At 39.0% G+C, this 22,483-nt stretch overlaps 1 protein-coding gene across 2 annotated transcripts in view; it reads left to right on the top strand.

Moving 5' to 3' along the window:
* UACA (uveal autoantigen with coiled-coil domains and ankyrin repeats) overlaps window positions 1-22,057 on the top strand; it is an 89,375-nt gene extending 67,318 nt beyond the window's left edge. For both annotated transcript variants that reach the window (XM_080808092.1, XM_080808093.1), the window contains exons 11-19: window positions 1,103-1,210; window positions 1,946-1,978; window positions 2,479-2,577; window positions 7,811-7,847; window positions 8,919-8,971; window positions 11,131-13,869; window positions 15,652-15,804; window positions 17,654-17,719; window positions 20,640-22,057. In XM_080808092.1, the coding sequence (XP_080664218.1) occupies window positions 1,103-1,210; window positions 1,946-1,978; window positions 2,479-2,577; window positions 7,811-7,847; window positions 8,919-8,971; window positions 11,131-13,869; window positions 15,652-15,804; window positions 17,654-17,719; window positions 20,640-20,711 (3,360 nt within the window). In that variant the 3' untranslated portion in view covers window positions 20,712-22,057. The remainder of the gene's footprint in view (window positions 1-1,102; window positions 1,211-1,945; window positions 1,979-2,478; window positions 2,578-7,810; window positions 7,848-8,918; window positions 8,972-11,130; window positions 13,870-15,651; window positions 15,805-17,653; window positions 17,720-20,639) is intronic.
* The last annotated feature ends 426 nt before the right edge of the window (window positions 22,058-22,483 follow it).

Raw genomic sequence — 22,483 nt, 5'->3', positions numbered from 1 at the left:
AAGGTTTTCAGTTTCCTTTGCTCAGATCCATCAGAAGAATCTCCTTCAAGGCAGCCATACAAAATGTATTTCTTAAATAGTAAGCCTTGAAAGTTGAAATTACTCCTTGATCCATGGGCTGCAAGATGGATTTTGGGTTAGCAGCCTTCATAGAATTCATAGAAGAGAGTTAGGGCCTTGTTCTGGATGAGGCTTTGGCTTAAGGGCATGTCGTGGCTGGTTTGATCTTCTATCCAGACACCTAAAACTTTCTCTGTTTCAGCCATCAGTTGGTTTTGCTTTCTCGTCATTCATGTGATCACTGGAGTAGCACTTTGAGTTTCCTTCAAGAACTTTTCCTTTGCATTCACAACTTGACTGACTGGTAAAAGAGGCCTAGCTTTTGGCTTTTTTTAGTTCGAGACATGCCTTCCTGACTAAGCTTAATCATTTTTAGCTTTTGATTTAAGGTGAGAGATGAGTGACTCTTCCTTTCTCTTGAACACATAGAAGCTATTGTAGGATTGTTAATTGGTCTAATTTCAATGCTGTTGTGTCTCAGGGAATGGGGGCCTGAGGAGAGGGAGAGAGATGGGGGAATGGCCAGTGGGTAGAGCAGTAAGACCACACCTGGCACTTACTGGTTAAGTTTGCCGTCTTTCATGGGTGCAGTTCATGGTGCCCCCAAGACAGTTACTGTAGTGTCAGCAAGGGTCACTGATCACAGGTCACCATAACAAACAGAATAGTAAAAAAGTTTCAGAAATTGTGAGAGTTACCAAAATATGACAGAGATACAAAGTAAGTGAAAGCTGGTGGAGAAATGATGCTGATAGACTAGCTGGATGCAGGGTTGCCGCAGACCTTCAACTGGTGAAAAAACACAGTATTTGTGAAGCGTAGGAAAGCAGAGTGCAATAAAATGAGTATGCCTGTATATTATTTCTGATCTATCAATTTTAAGCCATTAAATATTTAAGCCACAATATATTGTGTCTTTGGACTTAAAACTGTTTTATATAGGTATATATCTGACTATGGTAGTGAGCTGCTTTTGAAAATTTCTTCCATAAGAATTGCTCTTTTAAGGCTGGTCTGGCACCTGTTATCTTTACTGTTTAAGGATCTGGAGATTGAAAATGAAGATTTGAAAGAGAGGTTGAGAAAAATTCAGCAAGAACAGAGAATATTACTGGATAAAGTCAATGGTTTACAGCTACAGCTGAATGAGGTAAATAATCTACATAATATAAAAAAACAAAAAAAATGTTCTACTACCAATAATCATCATTGACAACAAATCATTAATGATCGCCTGCCACATCAAGTCATGGTGCTAGATGCAAAAGGAGGTACAATGAGGTCATTGCCCTTCAAGAAAGTTCTTTCTTCCTGGGATCTTCATGTGAAACTTGGAGTGTCACACGTAGGAACAGAGATTACTGGTGGTGTATGGTAATAGCAAAGCACTGACCTATGGTTGGGGGCTATGGGATTGGAGAGAGAGGAGTTGATAATGGATGGGTTCTCAGAAGAATCAAAGTGCTTCTGAACCTGGTCAGTGAGAAGAATGAGTGATGGCTCAGACCACAGAGCTGGTCATCCAGAGACATTTTCTCCTCACCTCCTTGTTCCCAATCTTTTTTTTTTTTTTTTAAAGATTTATTTATTTATTTATTTATTTACTGGACAGACAGAGACCACAAATAGGCAGAGAGGCAGGCAGAGAGAGAGGGGGAAGCAGGCTCCCTGCTGAGCAGAGAGCCCGATTTGGGGCTTGATCCCAGGACCCTGGGATCATGACCTGAGCCAAAGGCAGAGGCTTAACCCACTGAGCCATCCAGGTGCCCCCTTGTTCCCAATCTTAAAGATATGTGCTGGCCTTTTACAAAGTTACTCGCTGAGCTCATGCCTTTCAAAAATAAGCTTCGAATAATGAAAATACATCTCTTCTTTTTAAATTTAGGAAGTGATGGTTGCTGACGATCTGGAAAGTGAGGTAGGCTGATAAATTTTACTTTAAAGCTATAAAATGTTATGTCAATTGAAGATGACCTTGCAGTAGAGTTTTGAGTCCCGTGTTGAGATGGGGATGAGGATTCGATTTCTGGTTATTGGTTAAAGGGAAAAACAAAACCTACATGTGACTATAAAAATACATTTTTAAGGATAGTAGCATGGATTATTGTAAGTATTTTGTTGTTATTGCCTCTGAATGCCTCATTTTCTCTGAAACTTTTAACAAAAAGATATAAAATTCTAAACATTGTAAATGTCTGAAAATAGTAAGATTTGAAACATATGCAGAAATGTGAATTTTTCATAGTATTTTTATATATTTTATATTTTATTGTATATTTGTAGAAACTTTCAACTCTGTTAATAGTTAAAAATACTAAAAAATCAAAGTTATTCTAATTCACATTTTCTGAAACATATTTTTAACCTAGTTGCAAGCACGGAGTGATTTTGCTCTGTATTTATTCCTTTCCATTTCAGAAAGAAAAGCTGAAGTCCCTTTTGGTGGCTAAAGAAAAGCAACATGAAGAAAGCCTAAGAACTATTGAGACTCTGAAAAATAGATTTAAATATTTTGAGGTATAGAAAGCTTAAATAAATTTCTTTTATATAACATATAATGGGCAGTGGAAGGAGCTTGGAGTCAGACTTGAATTTGAATGATCGCTTTCTTCTTTATTATGTGACCTCAGGCAGTTTATTTAAAGTCTTTGAGCTTGCTGCCACTTTCGCAAAATGGGGGTGATCGTCCCTTTCCCCACAGAGCTGTTGCAAATGTTAAACGACACCACTGAAACTGACCTGCATGGGCCTGGCATTCCATACCTGTTTCTCTTCCCTGGTTTCCTCTTTGTCCATCTTTACCTTTACAAAACTTCACACTTGTACCTGTAAATTTGCAATGTGTATGACGGTGAAAAGAACAAAGCCTCATAAATGAATAGTATATTTCTAGGATTATCTCAGAAAGAATTTTGTGTATCTTTGCATTAGTTACAACACTTAAGGTTGAGCGGAGTGTGTCAGTAAGATTCAGTTCATATGCTCAGCTTTGGTTGGATAACTTAGCACTTAGTTTTTCCAAAGTCATGGTATTTTTCAGTTTTTATTGAAATACAGTGTACATTATAAAGCACACATGTTAAAGTGTACATGTTGCAGAATTTTCGTAAGTCAGACACACCATGATCAAGAAATAGAACATCCCTGGTACCTAGAAGCCTCCTGACACTTGCTTCCTGTCACAACCCACACTCCCAGCACCTATGGTGACCACTCTCCTGATTTTTTACCTGCAGAGGTTTGTTTTGCAAGGCCATAATATACATTTTACTATATATGTTTATAATATATATTATATATCACTGATGCCACTGAAGAAGGTGGCTGATACAGTGTGAATCTTTTTTTTTTTTTTTTAAGATTTTATTTATTTATTTGACAGACAGAGATCACAAGTAGGCAGAGAGGCAGGCGGAGAGAGAGAGGGAAGCAGGCTCCCCGCTGAGCAGAAAGCTGGATGTGGGGCTCGATCCCAGGGCCCTGGAATCATGACCTGAGCTGAAGGCAGAGGCTTTAACCCACTGAACCACCCAGGTGCCCCCAGTGTGAATCTTTTATCTTTACTGGGGAGTATAACTCCAAAGTACGTGATGAAAGTAGTTTTTTTTTCCTTTGGAGATGAAAAACGTGTGCAACTGTGAAAAAATTCAGAATTAGACAAAACTGATCTGTGGTGATGGAGGTCAGAGTAGAGGCCACCCTTTGGTGAGGGTTTACTGATGAGAGGCATGAAGAAGTGTCTGAGGGCACTGGGAATGTTCTCTGTCTTCATCTGGGTTGTGATGACATGGGGTATACGTATGCAGGCACTTACTGCAATGTACATGTAACATTCATGTACTTTACTGCAGGCAAGCGAGTTTTGCCTTGATGCATGTTCACACTGATATGACTGAATTCTGAGGATTATTCAGAAATACAGGTTTATAAACTAATGAACTAGTGGAGTGGCTTCTGTCTTTCACATCTGAAGATGTTTGTTTTTAAGGTTAATAGTGAAACTAGTAATAGCTAACATTTCGTAGCCTCGCCCACGTGCCAAGAAATGGCCCTGTATTTCATAAACACATCAACCCTGTATGGTGGATCTTACTGTTATCTCTACTTTGTGAGTGAAGAGACTGAGGCCCAGAGCAGTCTACCCATGCGATGCTCTATAAATAGGAAGTGGCAGGACCAGAACTTGAACTCAGGCAGTCTGACTAGTTTTATGCTCAGAGTAGCTTGAATGAGAAAATACATTTGTGCATATGGGATTTTTGAAGTGTCCGTCAAAGTTGGGATATATGAAATTGGGTACTATTTATGTATTACTTTTCTGCTAAGAGTGGGCTCTCACATCTTAAGAATAAAAAAATTTTTTTAAAGATTTTATTTATTTACTTGACAGACAGATCACAAGTAGGCAGAGAGGCAGACAGAGAGAGAGAGAGGAGGAAGCAGCCTCCCACAGAGCAGAGAGCCGGGTGCGGGGCTCCATCCCAGGACCCTGAAATCATGACCTGAGCTGAAGGCAGAGGCTTTAACCCACTGAGCCACCCAGGCGCCCCAAGAATAAAATTGTTTTCTGTAGCTTTCAACAAACTTTCAGCCAAGTCTATAACTTTGAATGAGGTTACAATATATTGTAGAAAAATAACACATTTTTTCTTATAAAAACAACACATTTTAGGAAGCTGAGAAAATATAGTTGAACTAAGAGCAGAAAATAAACACACCTATAATGCCAGCACTCTTAGCCCCTGACTGATCTCCTTTGACAACTTCCTTTGTGCATAGCTAGTGGTACATACACATTCAACAGGTGGGAATATTGTTTTGTAACTTTCTTCACATTTGCTAATGGGGACATTTTCTCCAGTCGATACATATTCATTTTGATGAATTTTTATACTAGAAATAAGTTTTTTACTTTCAAGAAGAAAATTGGAGGGTGCACTTTATATGTGACCCAATATTTATGAAAGCGGCCATTAAAACTAAAAATGCATTATGGGGCGCCTGGGTGGCTCAGTGGGTTAAAGCCTCTGCCTTCAGCTCAGGTCATGATCCCAGATTCCTGGGATCGAGCCCCGCATTGGGCTCTCTGCTCAGTGGGGAGCCTGCTTCCTCCCTTCTCTCTCTGCCTGCCTCTCTGCCTACTTGTGATCTGTCTGTCAAATAAATAAATAAAATCTTAAAAAAAAAAAAAAAAAAAAAAACTAAAAATGCATTATTTATAAATATTGAGTACTCACTCCCAAATCATCTCAGTGTGCTAAAAATTCCTCATAAGCTGCCAACAGAAATGCTGCCTTATGTGTAATATATAACATATAGGCAGTTCCCTTATGTTTATAGGGAAAATATAGGCTAATATGGGTACTTTAGAATGAAGCTGATTTTGTGTTACAACTCATCTGTCCCTGTTTATTTGAGTAATCTACTAAAGGTAATAAACCCAAACCAAGTTTTTTGAACTCCTTATGTATGTAGGCCTCCCCCCACCCATACATGTAGAAGCCGATTTAGCAACTATTGCAAGCTCTTGTATTCAATATTACATAGAACAATGAGCTTAACTAAATTTGCAGACATTTTTCCGTACCCTTGGAGCACTGTGGATTAGTGGAGGTGGCATTGATTTAGTCACAGAACTGTGCACCGTTTTTATTGTGGTCACCTCTATGAGTCTGACATACAGCTCTTAGTACTAATCCACACAGATACACAAACATGAACTACATCTGCCCATCTTTTCTTAGAAACTTAAAATCGCTGATGCACAATGGGACATTAGTTTCAAGTGTACTACTTGACAACTCTGTGCATTATGCTGTGCTCACCACAAATGTAGCTACCACCATACAACGCCACTCCCAATACTCTTGACTGCTTCCCTATACTGTACCCTTTATCCCCATGAGTGATTCGTTCCATACCTAGAAGCCTGTATCTCCACTCTTCTTCATCTGTTTTGCCCGTTCTCCTACCTCCTCTCCTCTGGCAACCGTAAGATTGTTCTCTGTATTTATGGGTCTGCTTCTGCTTTTTGTTTGTTCGTTCATTTTTTTGTTTTGGGATTTCACATAGGAGTGAAATCATACAGTATTTGTCTTTCTCTGTCTGATTTACTTCACTTAGCATAATGCCTTGAGGTCCATCCATGTTTAGCAAATGGCAACATCTCATCATTTCTTACAGCTAATATTTCTTTGTGTGTATGTGTGTGTACGCCACATCTTCTTTATACTCTCTTTTATTGATGGGCACTTGGGCTGCTCCCATATCTTGGCTGTTGTAAATAGTGCTGCTGTAAACATAGGGGCGCATATATCTTCTCAAATTAGTGTTTCTGTTTTCTTTGGGTAAATTACCCAATAGTGGAGTTACTGGATCATACGGTATTTCTAAATTTTTCAAGGATCCTCCATGCTGTTTTCCACAGTGGCTACACCAATTTATATTTGTACCAGTAGTGCACAGGGTTCCTTTTTCTCCACATTCTCGCCAACACTTGTTTTTTCTTGTCTTTCTGATACTAGCCATTATGACAGGTGTGAGGTGATATCTCATTGTGATTTCAGTTGTATTTCCCTGATGATTAGTGATGTAGAGTGTCTTTACATGTGTTAGCCATCTGTATTCCTTCTTTGTAGAAATATCTATTCAGGTCCTTTGCCCACTTCTTAATTGGATTATTTTTTGGAAGTGTGTATAAGTTCTTCCTATATTTTGGATATTAATTCCTTATCAGATATATGATTTATAGATATCGTCTCCCTTTCACTAGATGGTCTTTATATGGTTTTCTTTGCTCTGCAAAGGGTTTTTGTTTTGATGTGGTCCCAGCAATTTATTTTTGCTTTTGTTTCCTTTGCCAGAAGAGACCTATCTAGAAAACTATTTCTATGGCCAATGTCAAAGAGGTTATGGCCTATTTTTTTCTACCTGTTTTATGGTTTCACATGTCATATTTAGGTCTTTAATCCATTCTGAGTTTATTTTTGTGTGTGGTGTAAGAAATGGTTCAGTTTCTTTTCTTTTTTTTTTTTTTTTTTGGTATTTAGCTGTCCTGTTTTCCCAACATGATTTGTTAAAGAGAGACTGTCTTTTCTCCATTATATACTCTTGCCTCCTTCGTTGTAAATTAATTGATTATATAAGCTTGGGCTTATTTCTGGGCTCTCTGTTCTGTTCTATTGATCTGCATGTCTGTTTTTCTGCCATTACTGTACCGTTTTGATTACTATAGCTTCATAGTATATCCTGAAATCTGGGGTTGTGATCCTTCCAGCTTTATTCTTTCTCAAGATTGCTTGGGCTATTTGGGGTCTTTGTGGTTCCATTCAAATTTTGCTATTATTTGTTCTACTTCTGTGACAAGTGCTTTGGTATTTTGATATAGATTGCATTTGATAGGGAAGGTATTTTCTTCCTTTTGAGGTAAAGAAGCAGTGAAGATTATGTATTGAAAGTTGTTTTAGTTCATTTGGGGCTCACTTTTTTTTTCTTTTGAGCAGAGAAGTTTTTCCTTGAAATGCTTGGCTGCTTTTATTAAAATGCTCAGTGAAGTAGTTTATTCCCAACTGGTCTCTCGAATTGTCATCAATGCTGTGTCTTTTTATGGTTTCAAGTAGAGTCATACTCAAGAGAAACAAGGAATGTTGAAAATGTGGCTTTAATAATTGGATCATTTAAGAGCTAAAATAGATACAGAATTTAACAAAATGAAGCAATATTCATCATAAATTTATGCTTCTGATTTCAGACCGATCATTTAGGATCAGGAAGTCATTTCAGTAACCGTAAGTATAAAATCATAGATTATTATTACCATTCACCCAGTTCAAACAAAGAAGAATGTTTATACCTATTCATTTTGTCTAACTGTATATGACATTCTTGCCACTCAATTTCAACCACTTGTGTGTTATACCTCAACACATGGAAGTAGGAAGAGGTAATGATACTACTGTAGCCTCTAGCATAACATCCGGTAATGCCGAGGCTCTGATTTTCCCTAGCCACTTGTATTTTTAAGTTGTATCTTATATGAGTTACCAAACTTACCTTGTTCATTAGTAGACATTTATTTTGTGATATTTGGAGCTTGTCTTTTATGAAAAGAAACGTAACTTCTGATTTGGAGAAATCTTTGGATGTAGTTTCAATGCAGGGAGGCATTTAAAAATTAGAAGTTACATAAGTACTTATTTCTTAGTTATTTTAAGACTGTGTAATTAATATTAACTTTTGTGTATTGTTTGCTAATTCTAAGTAATTCCTCTAGAAAATCCATTTTTTCCTTCCTAGGAAATACTAAATTATCCTCAAGCTCATTTATCCTATAAATTATAAAGAACACCATTTTTTTGACTGATTATAAGATACATTTTATAATAATCATGTAGCTTATGTAACCTAACAGTCTTACATATTTCTTTTTTTTTTTTTTTAAGATTTTTATTTATTTATTTATTTGACAGAGAGAGAGAGAGAGAGGGAACACAAGCAGGGGGAGTAGGAGTGGGAGAAGCAGGCTCCCTGCCGAGCAGGGAGCCCGATGTGGGACTTGATCCCAGGACCCTGAGATCATGACCTGAGCCGAAGGCAGACGCTTAACGCCTGAGCCACCCAGGTGCCCCAGTCTTACATATTTCTAAAAACCAACTTAGTATCTAGTCAGAAGAATATGGGTACTTTCCTTATATATATAGAAATAATAATGAAAAACGGGAATATTTTAGAACAAGGATAATTTTATGTTGTAACTCATGCTTTTGTTTGACTAATAGAGGAGAGATAATAACACCAAATCAATTCTTAGCCTACTTTGGTATGGATATTTAAGATATCATTTATTTGGATTTATGTAGGAAAAGAAGATATGCTTCTCAAACAGGGTCAAATGTACATGGCAGATTCACAGGTAATTGTTTTTTAATTTAAAAATATTTATTAAAAACATTTGTGCCTTTTTAAAAAGAGGAAAACAGCATTCTATATTAGTACATATACATTGAATAAGGTTTTCATTATCAAAGAAAAGTTGTTGTTGGTGTTCTGAGTTTAATAAAAGCAGATATTACTGTTTCTAGTGCCCTCTAGAGTGTTTCTGATGACAGTAGCTTAAATAAGAGATTTGAATTACAATTTCATTGTCTTGGATAGTAAGCCTTGTATTTATTAACAGTGATTGGTCATCTCTTCATATTTGCCCATATAGAGGGGACGACAGGTTATGAATAACTCGGAAGTAATTTTTTTGGCTTTGAAGTGTATTTTTCCTTATGTTCAAATATCTATTCTATGTGTTGGAAATTCACCTCAAAATAAGAAAACCTTCTAAGAGATAGTGTTGTCTGATTTTCTTGTTGATACCCTTCTCATCTTTACTTTCCAGTAGATAGAAGTTTGCATTTTTAGCACCTCCCGTGGACTGAAGACATAATATTTGGGCTTTTATTTTTTTAAAGATTTTATTTATTTATTTGACAGACAGAGATCACAAGCAGGCAGAGAGAAGAGGAAGCAGGCTTCCCGCTGAGCAGAGAGCCCGATGCGGGGCTCGATCCCAGGACCCTGGGATCATGACCTGAGCCGAAGGCAGAGGCTTAACCCACTGAGCCACCCAGGTGCCCCAATATTTGGGCTTTTAAAGGCTTTTTTACTTTCTGTCATTTATAAGCAGAATGAGTTAGCTTTCATGATGTCTTAAGATCACTTTAAGCTGCAGGGACACCTGGGTGGCTAAGTCGGTTAAGTATCTGCCTCAGCTCAGGTCATGATCCCCAGGGTCCTGGGATCAAGCCCCATATCGGGCTTCCTGCTCTGTGGAGAGCCTCCTTCTTCCTCTCCCTCTGCCTGCCACTCCCCCTGCTTGTGTGTGCTCTCTCTCTCAAATAAATAAGTACAATATTTTAAAAAAAAAAAAGGATCATTTTAAGCTGGAAGCCTCTAAGATTCTAAGTTGAGAAAATGGATATCATCTGAAAAGTATTTAAGATTAGATAAATATTTGATTATAATAAAACAAGTCTGGAAATTTTAAAGATGTGTAAGTAATTGGTAAATTTTTGCAGTTTTAGTCCAAAGATCATTGACAAATTGAAAGATAATTTAGAAGCAGAGAGGCTGGGAAATTCTTCCATGTTGTTAATTTTCTTTCTTGATCCTGGGGAAGGCAGTATAGATTTAACTAAACAACAGTGGAACCTGCTTATTAAAATAGTGGAATGTGTGCACAGCACATAGGTTTTATCAATGAATTAGTACCTGTAAGAGGCCCTTACTGTGATAGGCTGTATGGGAAAAAATAAAATAATTGAATTTAGTCTTTCGTGCTTATATGTTCTGTTTATGAACTATTTCATGAGAAGTTTAATTATATTTTTTTGTGTCAACTCTTAGTGGAGGGAATGAGATGTCAGTCAGATTTTGTACTAAGATCATATGCTAAGTTCTCATTCACCCTACTTGACTGAAGAAAACTTGTTTTCATTTTTGTGAGCTAATATTCTCTTGACAACTCATACTAGCTGTGCTGCTTATTTTGGTGGTATTTTTATAACTTAGAGAACATTACATTGGAGTTAACGAGGATATTCAGAAATTATATATCTTATTAGAAGTTATATAATGTATCATTCTGTGAAATAATTTGCAGATTTAAAATTGCAATACTTGTTTTGATTCGAGGGTTCTGATGACTTTGTTCAGAATTGGAAGTTCTAAGCACATTATGTGCCATAAAGCATAGAAATAATAATGAGTTTTGATAAAGTTGATATCACTTGTGGGTAGTTACTGTGTATGGAGAAAGGAAGAGGAATTAGTCTCCAGAGGTCACAACTATTTACCTTCTTTGTTCTGCCAGAAATACACTTAAAGTGAACAGACTCTCTAAGTATCACTGTTTGAGAGCATATGAAGGGACTCATACCCAGAATCACTACTGTAGTTTTCCAGTGTGCTTATCTGAAAACCCCTTGACTGCTGATGATGTGGGAACTTTGTAAGTTTCGCAATTAAGTTGTTTTCTTCTTTAGGCTTTTGTGATTAGTATCTTTTTTTTGTTTCCCTTTTCAGTGTCCTTCCCCAGGGGTCCCAGCCTACATGCAGAGCAGGTCCATGTTAAGACCACTGGAGCTGTCATTAACCAATCAAACCTCATATTCCGAAAATGACATTTTAAAGAAAGAGTTAGAGGCAATGAGAACTTTCTGCGAATCAGCAAAACAAGACCGCCTCAAGCTGCAGAACGAGCTGGCACACAAGGTGGCCGAGTGCAAGGCATTAGCGCTGGAGTGCGAACGGGTCAAGGCGGATTCCGATGAGCAGATAAAGCAGTTGGAAGACGCCTTGAAGGACGTGCAGAAGAGAATGTATGACTCCGAAGGTAAAGTAAAACAGATGCAGACGCACTTTCTTGCCCTTAAGGAGCACCTGACAAGTGAAGGAGCCACAGGGAGCCACAGGCTGGCCGAGGGGCTGAAGGACCAGCTGAAGGACATGAAGGCGAAGTATGAGGGCGTGTCCGCCGAAGTGGGGAAATTGCGAAACCAAATCAAACAAAATGAGCTGGTAGTAGAACAGTTGAGGAGGGACGAAGACAGGCTGGTGGAAGAGAATAAGCGCTTGCAGAAGGAACTCAGTACGTGTGAAACGGAGCGAGACCAGAAAGGAAGGAGGGTCGCCGAGGCGGAAGGCCAGGTGAAAGAACTCTTAGCCAAGTTGGCCCTCTCAGTTCCGACGGAAAAATTTGAAAGCATGAAGAGCTTGTTGTCAAGCGAAGTAAACGAGAAGGTGAAAAAAATAGGAGAGGCAGAAAGAGAGTATGAAAAGTCACTTACGGAAATCAGACAGTTGAAGAGAGAGCTTGAGAATTGTAAGGCCAAACTTGCTCAGCACATCAAGCCAGAGGAGCACGAGCAGCTCAGAAGCAGACTGGAGAAGAGAGCAGGAGAGCTGGCGAAGAAGGTCACCGAACTCACGTCGAAAAATCAGACCTTGCAAAAGGACATTGAAAAGGTTTATCTGGAGAACAAGGCCCTCAACCAGCAAGTCCAGAACTTAACAAGTGAAATGAAAAGTCATTACGTTCCTCTACAAGTCAGCGAAGAGATGAAAAAGTCATATGATATCACTGTTGATGAGCTGAAGAAACAGCTTTCAGATGTAACACAAAAATATGCAGACAGGAAGCTGGAAATGGAGAAGTTGCTGATGGAAAATGACAGTTTAAGTAAGAATGTTAGCCGCCTGGAAACCGTTTTTGTGCCTCCCGAGAAGCACCAAAAAGAGGTCTCGGCTCTAAAATCCAGTGTCGCTGACCTCAAACAACAGCTGTCTGAACTGAGTAAGAAGAGCGGCGAAGACCGAGAGAAAATAAATGTACTTGTGTCTGAAAACACTAACCTGAAAAGAACCCTGAGTACCCAGTATGTGCCGGCTAAAACCCATGAGGAGGTGAAAACCGCGTTGAGTGGCACAGTGGATAAGGCCAACAGAGAGTTACTAGACACGAAGAAAAAGCTCGAAGATCTCAATCAGGAATTTGTAAAAACTAAAGGTGAGAATGAAATCCTCAGGAGAAACCTGGAAAACACTCAGAGCCAAATAAAAGCCGAGTACATCAGCCTCCGAGAGCACGAGGAGAAGATGAGTGCCGTAAACCAGAGCCTGCAGAGAGTACAGGATGACAGTGCAGAAATACTGGCCAACTACAGAAAGGGCCAAGACGAGATTGTGACCCTGCATGCCGAAATCGAAGCCCAGAAGAAGGAACTTGACACGATACAGGAATGCATTAAGCTCAAATACGCTCCAATCGTCAGCTTCGAAGAGTGTGAGAGAAAATTTAAAGCAGCAGAGAAAGAACTAAAAGAACAGCTCTCAGAGCAGACGCAAAAATACCACGTCAGGGAAGAAGAGGCCAAGAAGTGCAAGCACGAGAATGACAAGCTGAAGAAGGAGATTTGCGCTCTTCAGAAGGATTTAAAGGATAAGAACGTTCTCGTTGAGAACTCTCACGGCACAGAGAGAGCACTGAACAGGAAAGCAGAAGAGCTAAACAAACAGTTGAAAGACCTGTTACAGAAGTACACAGAGGTGAAGACCGAGAAGGAGAAGCTGGCGGACGAAAATGCCAGACAGGCTTCGGAGCTTCTCACAGCCCAGACCCTTCTGCAGAAGCAGCATGTTCCCCTGGAGCAGGTTGAGGCCCTGAAAAAATCTCTGAACGGCACCATCGAGCATCTCAGGGAGGAACTGAAGACTAAGCAGAGGTGTTACGAGAAAGAGCAGCAGACGGTGGCCAATCTGCGTCAGCTGCTGGAGAACCAAAAGAACTCTTCGGTGCCCCTGGCAGAGCATTTGCGGATTAAGGAAGCATTTGAGAAGGAAGTGGGCATCATGAAGGCCAGCCTGAGGGAGAAAGAAGAGGAGAGCCAAAACAAAACGGAAGAGGTCTCCAAACTCCAGTCTGAGGTTCAGAACACTAAACAAGCATTAAAAAAGCTAGAGACAAGAGAGGTGGTAGATTTGTCTAAATACAAAGCAACAAAAAGTGACTTGGAGACCCAGATTTCCAGCCTCAACGAAAAACTGGCCAATCTGAATAGAAAGTACGAGGAAGCCTGCGAGGAGGTGCTGCAGGCCCAAAAGAAGCAACTTTGTGCCAAAGATGAGAAGGAATTACTGCATTTCAGCATTGAGCAAGAAATCAAGGATCAGCAGGAGCGGTGCGATAAGTCCTTGACCACAATCGCGGAGTTACAGAAAAGAATACAAGAATCTGCCAAACAGATTGAAGCCAAAGATAATAAGGTAGGCTCTGAGGCGTGTGCATGGCTTGGTGTTGGCAGGCCCCAGGGCAAAGCTGCCGGAGTAGGACAGGGCCCTTTACCACAGCATCCCACGGGACTACAAAAGCATTCACTATGGGACCACTAAATGCCACCTTTCCGGTTAGACTGCTGGTATGCAAAGAAATTCAGGATTGAAGGAAAAGTCAAGTCATACAGGCAAAGCTTTTCTCCTTTGGTTTCCTCAACTGGTAGAGCCAAGAATTGAGGAAAGATGGGGAGACTCAAGGTTCCTGGGCCTCATAAGTGAGTGGTCAGTGCAGTGGGTTTTAGGATATGGAAGGATGATGAGAGAGAGGGGGAAGAAAGCTGTTTCGGGGCCCCGAGAAATGAAGGACATGGGGGAGCACCCCAGACTTGATCTTGGCACTTACTCATACCAATAACCGAGCCCTCCAGTTCCTTGCACAGTCTGTCCTTGTGTCTTTCCACACCCTGATCTCCTCACCCAGAATGCCCTGCCCCTCATGCCTCCTGAGTTAAGTCCCATACATTCCTTCATGCCCACTTCAACACGTGTCCTCCTTCCTGAAGCCTTCTCTGTCTCGTCTAGCCTCCAGTAAACTCTTCCTCTCCCAAAATGCGTGGTTTCTGTTAGTGCTGCCATCCATTTCATATATCTTGATTACTGAGTTATGTGCTTGATTGTCTCAACCAGCTTGTAAGCTCAGGTTTGTAACTTACCTTTTCTTCTTTCATTCTCATGCTACAATCTACAGAATAGGTGCCCAACGATATTTTTGAAACTGGTAGTTGGCGTAAAGTGTATATTGTGAAGACAAGAAATCAGGAAGGTTGGGTGCATTTTTATCAGTTTAGTAAATAATTATTGAATGCATTCTATGTGCCGGGTGCCGTGTTGAGTTCTGGAGGTACAGTGACACTTGAGAGCAGACACATCCCAGCCCTCCTCCTTGGAGAAGTGCCAGTACTAACCTGACCCATCTCCGAGGGCCCAGAATTTAAATGCTCCGCTTATTCAGAAGGATGTTACAAATGTAACATTGAATAATTACAAGAGCAAGTTTTTAATAACTGCTTAACATTTTTGCCACTTAATTGAGCTTATACTACATACCAGGCATGTATTTATGATTGCATTTGATTTTCTTAACTATGAAAGAACTTCCCCCCCTTTCACTGATAAAGGAACTAAAGCTCAGGGAAAGAAAGGAAATTGACCAAACTCACAGAGCTAATCACTAACAGATCAGGTTGATCTTAAATAAAGCCTTTGCTCTCTCCACTGGTCTGAAGAGCCTCCTGATTTTTTTTTCCCCTTTTTAAGATAAAGTAGTCTAAAATCATACGTTCTTGACACAAACTAGGGACATGAGTTAGTGCTGGACTTAAATGAGCCATGCTCTCTTTTCAAACTTTGTTGGAGGCAGTGCCCCATAAGTTCCTGTTTCAGATGACCTAGAAGATAATCTACAGACTTTCATAAGTACTTAAGTATTATCTAAGAAGAAAAAGACTGAGGTCACAGTCCAATCTTAGGATATATATTTATTCTCAATTTGGTAATGCTTTTATAAGGAATTTACTGAGAAGAATTTAATGAAAAAACTTATATAGTTTATGTACTATTGATCATAATCTTGACAATATCCATTCCTCAATATTCTGGTCTATAAAGATGAATTGTGTGCCTCAAGGAGGGATTTTTGTGTAAAGGTGTTCATTAGAATCAAATAAGTGAATAATACAGGTTTCTCCCATACCTTTTTTCTTTCTTTATAAGATAACAGAACTGCTTAATGACGTGGAAAGACTCAAGCAGGCACTCAGTGGCCTTTCACAGCTCACGTCCCCGAGCGGGGGCCCCAGCAAAAGGCAGAGCCAGCTGGTCGACACCCTGCAGCAGCAAGTGAAGTCCCTGCAGCAGCAGCTGGCTGTGAGTAGCCTTCCCTTGGAGGCTTCATGCCCGCATGTGCGGGTTCACGTTAGTTGGTAAAAGTTTATTTAGAAGTCACATTAATTTGTGGCTATGCTCAGGTCCAGGAAGGTAATCACGTTTGCTCAGAGTTACTTGTACTAGTGGTAGATGTGCTGCCTTTGATATGCCAGGCATGGCCCTGAACACTTTACATACTTTGACCTTGATCTTTATCACGGCCCTACAAGGTTTTATCCCCCCGCCCCCCACTTTATTCTTAAGGGAGCAAAGATGAAAATACTTGAGGCCTAGGGACATTCAGCTAGAATTTAATCTGGGACTGTCTGACTCCAAATCTGGTATCTTTCTAACTGCAGCACAGTCTCTAAAATACTGGTCCACTCAACTAAAGGAGTATGATATTTTATGCTTACAAATAAAGGTAGGCATCCCTCTGGTTTTAAACCTTATATATTAAAAGAAAACATCTGGAAATATATATATCCATATATATATCTCCTTTCTATGGGAAAGAAAGCAAGTGAATTGAGAAACTGTGAAGATGGGAGCTTGTTCTAAACTCTGCCACTTAAAAGTGAGTGACATGAAACATTCCCCTTAATCCTTGGCCTCCTTATCCATAAAATAGGCTAATAAGAACTGATTACTTATTTGTTTGCTTTTCTTAATCAGATGAGATAATATAACGTGCATGGAAATGCTAAGGAAAATGTAGCCCGCTCAAATGTAAATTGTTGCTAATAAATTCCAGTTTTATAGGAATTGGTTAGGAGTTGTTTTTGAACAGAAGAAAGCTATTTTTTAAGGGTTCATTTTATTAACACCCCTGGCCTATAAATTAATGATGACAAATTACTGATTTGGATCTTGTTGAAAGGCTATGGTAGTCCCTTCAATAATTGGAAATACTGGTTTATTATTCATTATGTTCATGACACTGTGCTAAACACTGTCAGGGATAGAGAAAGTACATAGTTTTTGTCCCAGGGAGTTCTGGAAAGTTAGAGAGGCAAAACACAGATCCACGAAAAGTAAAATAACAAACCCCAAAATATCAAATATAGAATTGAGAATAAGATCCCAGATTCTAAGTGGTTATGAATTCGTAGGAAGGAAGGATCCCTGGTGTAGTGGTGGGAGCTAGTCAAAGAGGAAGGGAACAACTGGCCTGAACCTGTAAGGTAGATGGCATTTTGGTAGGTGAATGGAACATAGAGAATCTACCAGGCAAGGGAAATTGTAGGAAGGAGGGGGTGGAGTGGATTGCAAGGGGCATATCCATGAGGCAGTGAGAGGCTGCTCAGCCTGGCTAGTCACCAGAGTTAACATTTGTGGCAAAACTGCCGAGCTTGTTGAGAAGCAAGTGGATGAGTTTGGATTCTCTTTTATATGGAGTGAAGTTTCTCCTGAGGTTTTTGAGCCAAAAGTGATATGAGCAAAGAGCTACCTTAATTTCAGGAGCATGAAAGAAAATAAAATCTAGAGGCAGGGAGACAAAATGGGAAGCTTTTGCAATAATCCGAAGTAGAAGTTAGTAGGTGTCTGGATGATCTCGTGGCATGAGATGTCAACTAAGGCAATGATTTCCCAGTACGGAGGACAAGTGGCATTGCTTTCACTAGGTTCCCACACATTGATTAGGAAAGTCTATACTACTGTTATGCTACAAGGTTTTGCATCACTGGGCCCAAGGTGATTTGTTACAAGGTGTGGCAGGAGCATAACATGGTGGGAGCACACTACTGTTATGTAGTGGCAAGCCTGAAGGTGGCATTCCTACAAGCCTCTGTACGTTTGAAAATGTGAATGCTGATGCTCTGACCTGTCTGTCTTTTCACATTTCTAGGATGCTGACAGACAGCACCAAGAGGTGATTGCAATTTATCGGACACATCTTCTTAGTGCTGCACAGGTAAAAAACAAAAAACAAAAACTCTTCCTCCTTTGGAAAAGATTTCATTTCATTTTTATTTTCATCCTAAGAGTCCTTCCATTTTATTTTTTAAAAATTCCGGTGTCATTAACATGCAGTGCTGTATTAGTGTCAGATGTACAATACAGTGATTCAGTAGTTCCATACATCATCTGGTGCTCAGTACAGCCGCACTTCTTGATCCCATTTTGGAGAAGACCATTTTTTATTTGCAAGTACATTTATGAGAAAGTCATTGATGTGTAAAGTAGTTGTACCCCATATGCTTATTTAAAAATAATTGTGTGTCTTTTAATCATGGCTTGTGTATCTCCCAGCAAAATTTACAAAGCTGTATGGTAACACAACATCTTAAATTTCGTGTTCTCTCCATCTGCTTGTCACTCATTTTATAGACAGTTTGGCAACATCTGATGGCAGCCCGTGCTAGTGGTACTGTTAGCTGGAGATAGCGCCTTGACATCCATACCTGGCTCTCAACTAAAGAGAGTGGAAAGGACTTCACTGTTTCTCGGGAGTATTTCTTTGACATGTAGTGCTATAAAAGTGCAAAAATGACAAGGTGTGCACAAAATTGTAAGAATGTAAGGAAAAAATTCTTCTGGTAGGAGATTACCAATAACATTTATTTATTGAGGCTTAAACTCAGTGAAGCATAAGATTAAGAATTCCCTTCTTTGGGGGTATAATGAGAAAGCTTTTTTTTAGAAGAATAAGAAAATGTTTGACATATGAAGAGTGCCATACTTAATGCTCTGTAGAAATCCTATGATCAGCATCTCCAAAATTCTCAGAATAGATTTTTGAGGAAGACGTATTAAAAGAGACAATGTTAGAATGGTGGGTGAGATGTAACAGGACTTGTTTAGAATTTGAAGTGTCAGTCCACATGGTTTTTTTGTTTGTTTGTTTGTTTGTTTTAAAGAGGTGTTGAGATGAGAGAAAGCTTCCAAGAAGGTCATTTTTTAATAAAAGGAACTAGGTAAAATAATAAAAAGGAAGAAACTTTACAGTGTCAGATTCTTAAAACCAAAAAGCCTTCCTTTTCTATAGGAGATAAAAGGGGTAACAAAAGGAAAAGAATGGATTATGGTATGATTGGCTACTTTCTTTTGCGGAGCTAGAAGATGAGCTGGGATTTCACAGTGCCATCGATGCGTGAACAGTGGGAGGCAGGGGAGCGAACCCTGCAAGGTCGAAAACTCCACGTATAACTTTTGATCCCTCCAAAAACTTGGCTACTAATAGTTTATTGTTGACTGGAAACCTCACCAATAATATAAGTAGTCGATTCAATTAATACACAGTTGCTATGTTATATTTATTATATACTATATTCTTATAATAAAGTAAGCTGGAGAAAAATATTATTAAGAAAATCATAAAAAGAAAATAATGTATTTTGTATTAATATCATATACCATATGATATTAATAAAAAAAATATGTGTCTGTGTGGACCCATGGTTCAAACTCCTGCTGTTCAAGGGTGAACTGTATATTGCGGTCGTTAGAGAGGACAGTTGACAGACAGTGGAATGGGACCTTTAGGAGGGAGAGGGTAGAAAAGTGTTGAAGATGTGTATCAGAGAGGATGAGGAACTCATTCAGGTCTGGTAACTGGCCAGAAGAGGAAAAGTGTGCTCTCGCCAAGAGACACTGCAAACTAACGAGCCTTTCAACTTTGTCTAATGTCTGCTTCCAAAAGTTGAAATTCTACTGACTCCTAATGAAACATAACAAAAACAACTGGCATCTGAAATAGTCTTGCCTTCTGGCATCATAAAGTTAACTAAGAAATTCAGTTTAGTCAACTATGGCTAATGTTTGAAATTTAAACATCCTGCTGTTATAGAAACAGATTTTGGAAGCATAACTTTTTATATTAATAGGAAGTGTTATGCTAAAACCTGTTCAAGTGTTCAAGCAAAGAAAAAGGGGAAGAGGGTGTTGTAAGCTTACCATATTGACTCGCATTTAATCAACCTCTTGCCATCTTTTTAAGTTCAAAGTGTTTCTTCCTAAATATAAATGGCTAACATACGTATAAAAAAGATCTCAACCTTGTCGATAATGGAGAAATGCGAATAAGCAAAGGAGGTACCATTTTTCACCGAGAGGATTGGCAAATACTAAACAAGATGATCGTCTGGAGTGTTGGCCAAGGTGTCTGGGAAATTGGCATTTATACCCTGTTGGTGGGAGTGTGAATTGTTACAACGCCTGTAGGGGAAGTTTTGTAGTGCTTAGCAAAATTAGCAATTGAGCCTGCTTTTTGAACAGGCAATTAGGAATCTGCCTATAAAGATGGGCGACACCTTAAATGGGCATCACTGCAGGACCAAGTAAAGAAATGATGATATATCCATAAGTGTTATTATCCAATAACTTAAAATAATTAGGGATACAGCTGGGGAAAGACTTTGTGACAATAGGTGAAAGGGCAAGTTGGAAAATCATACATGTGATTCTACTTAGGATAATAATATAAGTATGGGGTCTTTCTCATTAATTACTTTTCTAATTACAAAAACATTTCTCAGCAGGAGCAGGAAAAAAACTTAACTTGTAGCTGACTTTGCTTATCTACAATTCATGCTGCCCCTATTATCTGAGCCATTATTAAAAAAGAGAGAAGGAGAGAAGTTTGTCCATCTGTCTTCTGATAATAAGTGTTGAGAGCAGCTGGTTTCTACTACTTTTAAGCGGACTTTCTTTCTTTCCATCACACAGCTCTGCCCTCCTTTTCAGGAAATCCTTTAGAATATCACTGCAATGATGAGGCTTTAGCATTTGGTGAATCACAACCACTTAGGCCCTGTTTCAAAGCCTCGGGCTTTAGAATTCTTGTGTCCGTGAGGATGACATAAAATATTTCTGCCTTTCTTCTTTCTCTCCAGGGTCACATGGATGAAGACGTGCAGGCGGCCTTACTCCAGATCATACAGATGCGGCAGGGGCTCGTGTGCTAAAGGCAGTCCCGACCAGCTGGGGCTTGCTTTAGCTGCTGGTGCTCAGCAGTCCCAGTACAACTCCATGGCCTTCCTCAGCTGGCTTGTGCTGGTTATAGTTGAAATAAAATATATTTTGTTTCATCAGCAAGTTTCTTTTTTTTAAGATTTTATATATTTATTTGACAGAGATCACAAGTAGGCAGAGAGGCAGGCAGAGAGAGGGGGGGAAGCAGGCTCCCTGCTGAACTTAGAGCCTGATGTGGGGCTTGATCCCAGGACCCTGAGATCATGACCTGAGCTGAAGGCAGAGGCTTAACCCACTGAGTCACCCAGGCGCCCCAGTTTTGTTTTGTTTTTAAATTAGATGGGTATGTTACTGAGTTTTTCCCTATCAGTTCAACTCTTATATTCTATATATGTTAATTTTATGGTCAGGCAAACAACCTAACACTGCCTCAGATGGACTATGTATTTTTAAACTGTTGAGTCTGTAATAAAGCATACGCCACCTTCGTAGGGCCATATGAAGAGGGGTCAGGCTGAAATAATTTTTAAAGATTCCTTTTAGAGAAATTAATTTGGTAAGTGGATCAAAAGACCTTTCTGGTCTTCAGCTAAGCCATGAGACCGAATGTGATTTTAAGGAATGCATCATAACTTGGCTGGCCAAGTTGCATTTTCACTGAAGTAACTTCATGAGTGCCTTTAACTTGTTTTAGAGGTACAGATTTTTTTCTTCTTACCTAGTAACTTTTATGCCCCTTTAAATACACTTCTTTTTATAAAGCGGTGTGCAGTGCTAAATTACATTTAGATTAAAAACAGGCAAGGGTAGAATGTATCAGGAATTTATATTAAAATGGCCTCATAATATCCACAATAGCATTTTAATTTTCACTTGTGATTTCTCTTGCCATAGTATTTAGAGAACTATGATAAATGGTATACTAGATTTTTCAAAGTGTCAAAAATTATAGGCTTTTTTTAAGCAACTACTTTGACATTTGCTACTATAGTAACCAAACACTCACTATACACACATTCTCCAAATGCTTTGTACTTAACTTATAGGAAAATTGCACTAATGAAATTAATAACATGCAGTTTTCCTGCAAAATTAGAGAACAGATTTTAGAAAAACAGATTTTTCAGGTTTTAGGTGAAAGGGCAATAATAAACCATAAGAATGTAGATCACAAGGAAAAAATAAAATGGGCCATGTTTTAGTAAATATTGTAACCAATCATTTTTATTAACTACATCTCCTTAAGAAGAGTTTATGTGTTTTGCTATTTTGTTTACCATTCAGATTGAAGATTACTAATTTGACTGTTAGCAAATAAACTGAACAAATGAATCCTTTCAACCAAGTTTTCTTTTCATTGCAAAATGTGCCTTAGCAATAATCTTTGAACATTCTGGACCAGATTTCTTATTTATTTATTTATTTATGCCCAGCATGGGCCTTGAGCTCACGACCCTGAGATCAAGAGTTGCATGCTCCCCTGACTGCCAGCCAGGCACCCAGATTTTCTGGTTCCAATTTTGTATAGTAACAAGGACAAGGAGCCATCAAAATAGCTTCTTCCACCAGAAACCATCACATTTCTTCAGTGTAGGAACAACAGTGAAAAGTCAGAATTGGATTTATTTTTTAATTCTTTAAATATTTTTTCATGTAAAAAAATTGGATTCTTTAATTTTCATATTTGATGTTGTCTTTTGGCATGAGTTCTGTTTCATCAGTTTTATTTAGGTCTCCTTTGAAGCTCTAAAGTAGAAAACGTTCC

The sequence above is a fragment of the Martes martes genome (assembly GCF_963455335.1).
Source record: "Martes martes genome assembly, chromosome: 7".
Lineage (NCBI taxonomy): Eukaryota > Metazoa > Chordata > Mammalia > Carnivora > Mustelidae > Martes > Martes martes.
The sequence above is the reverse complement of the archived record's forward strand: the minus strand, read 5'-3'. Positions and strand labels throughout refer to the sequence as shown.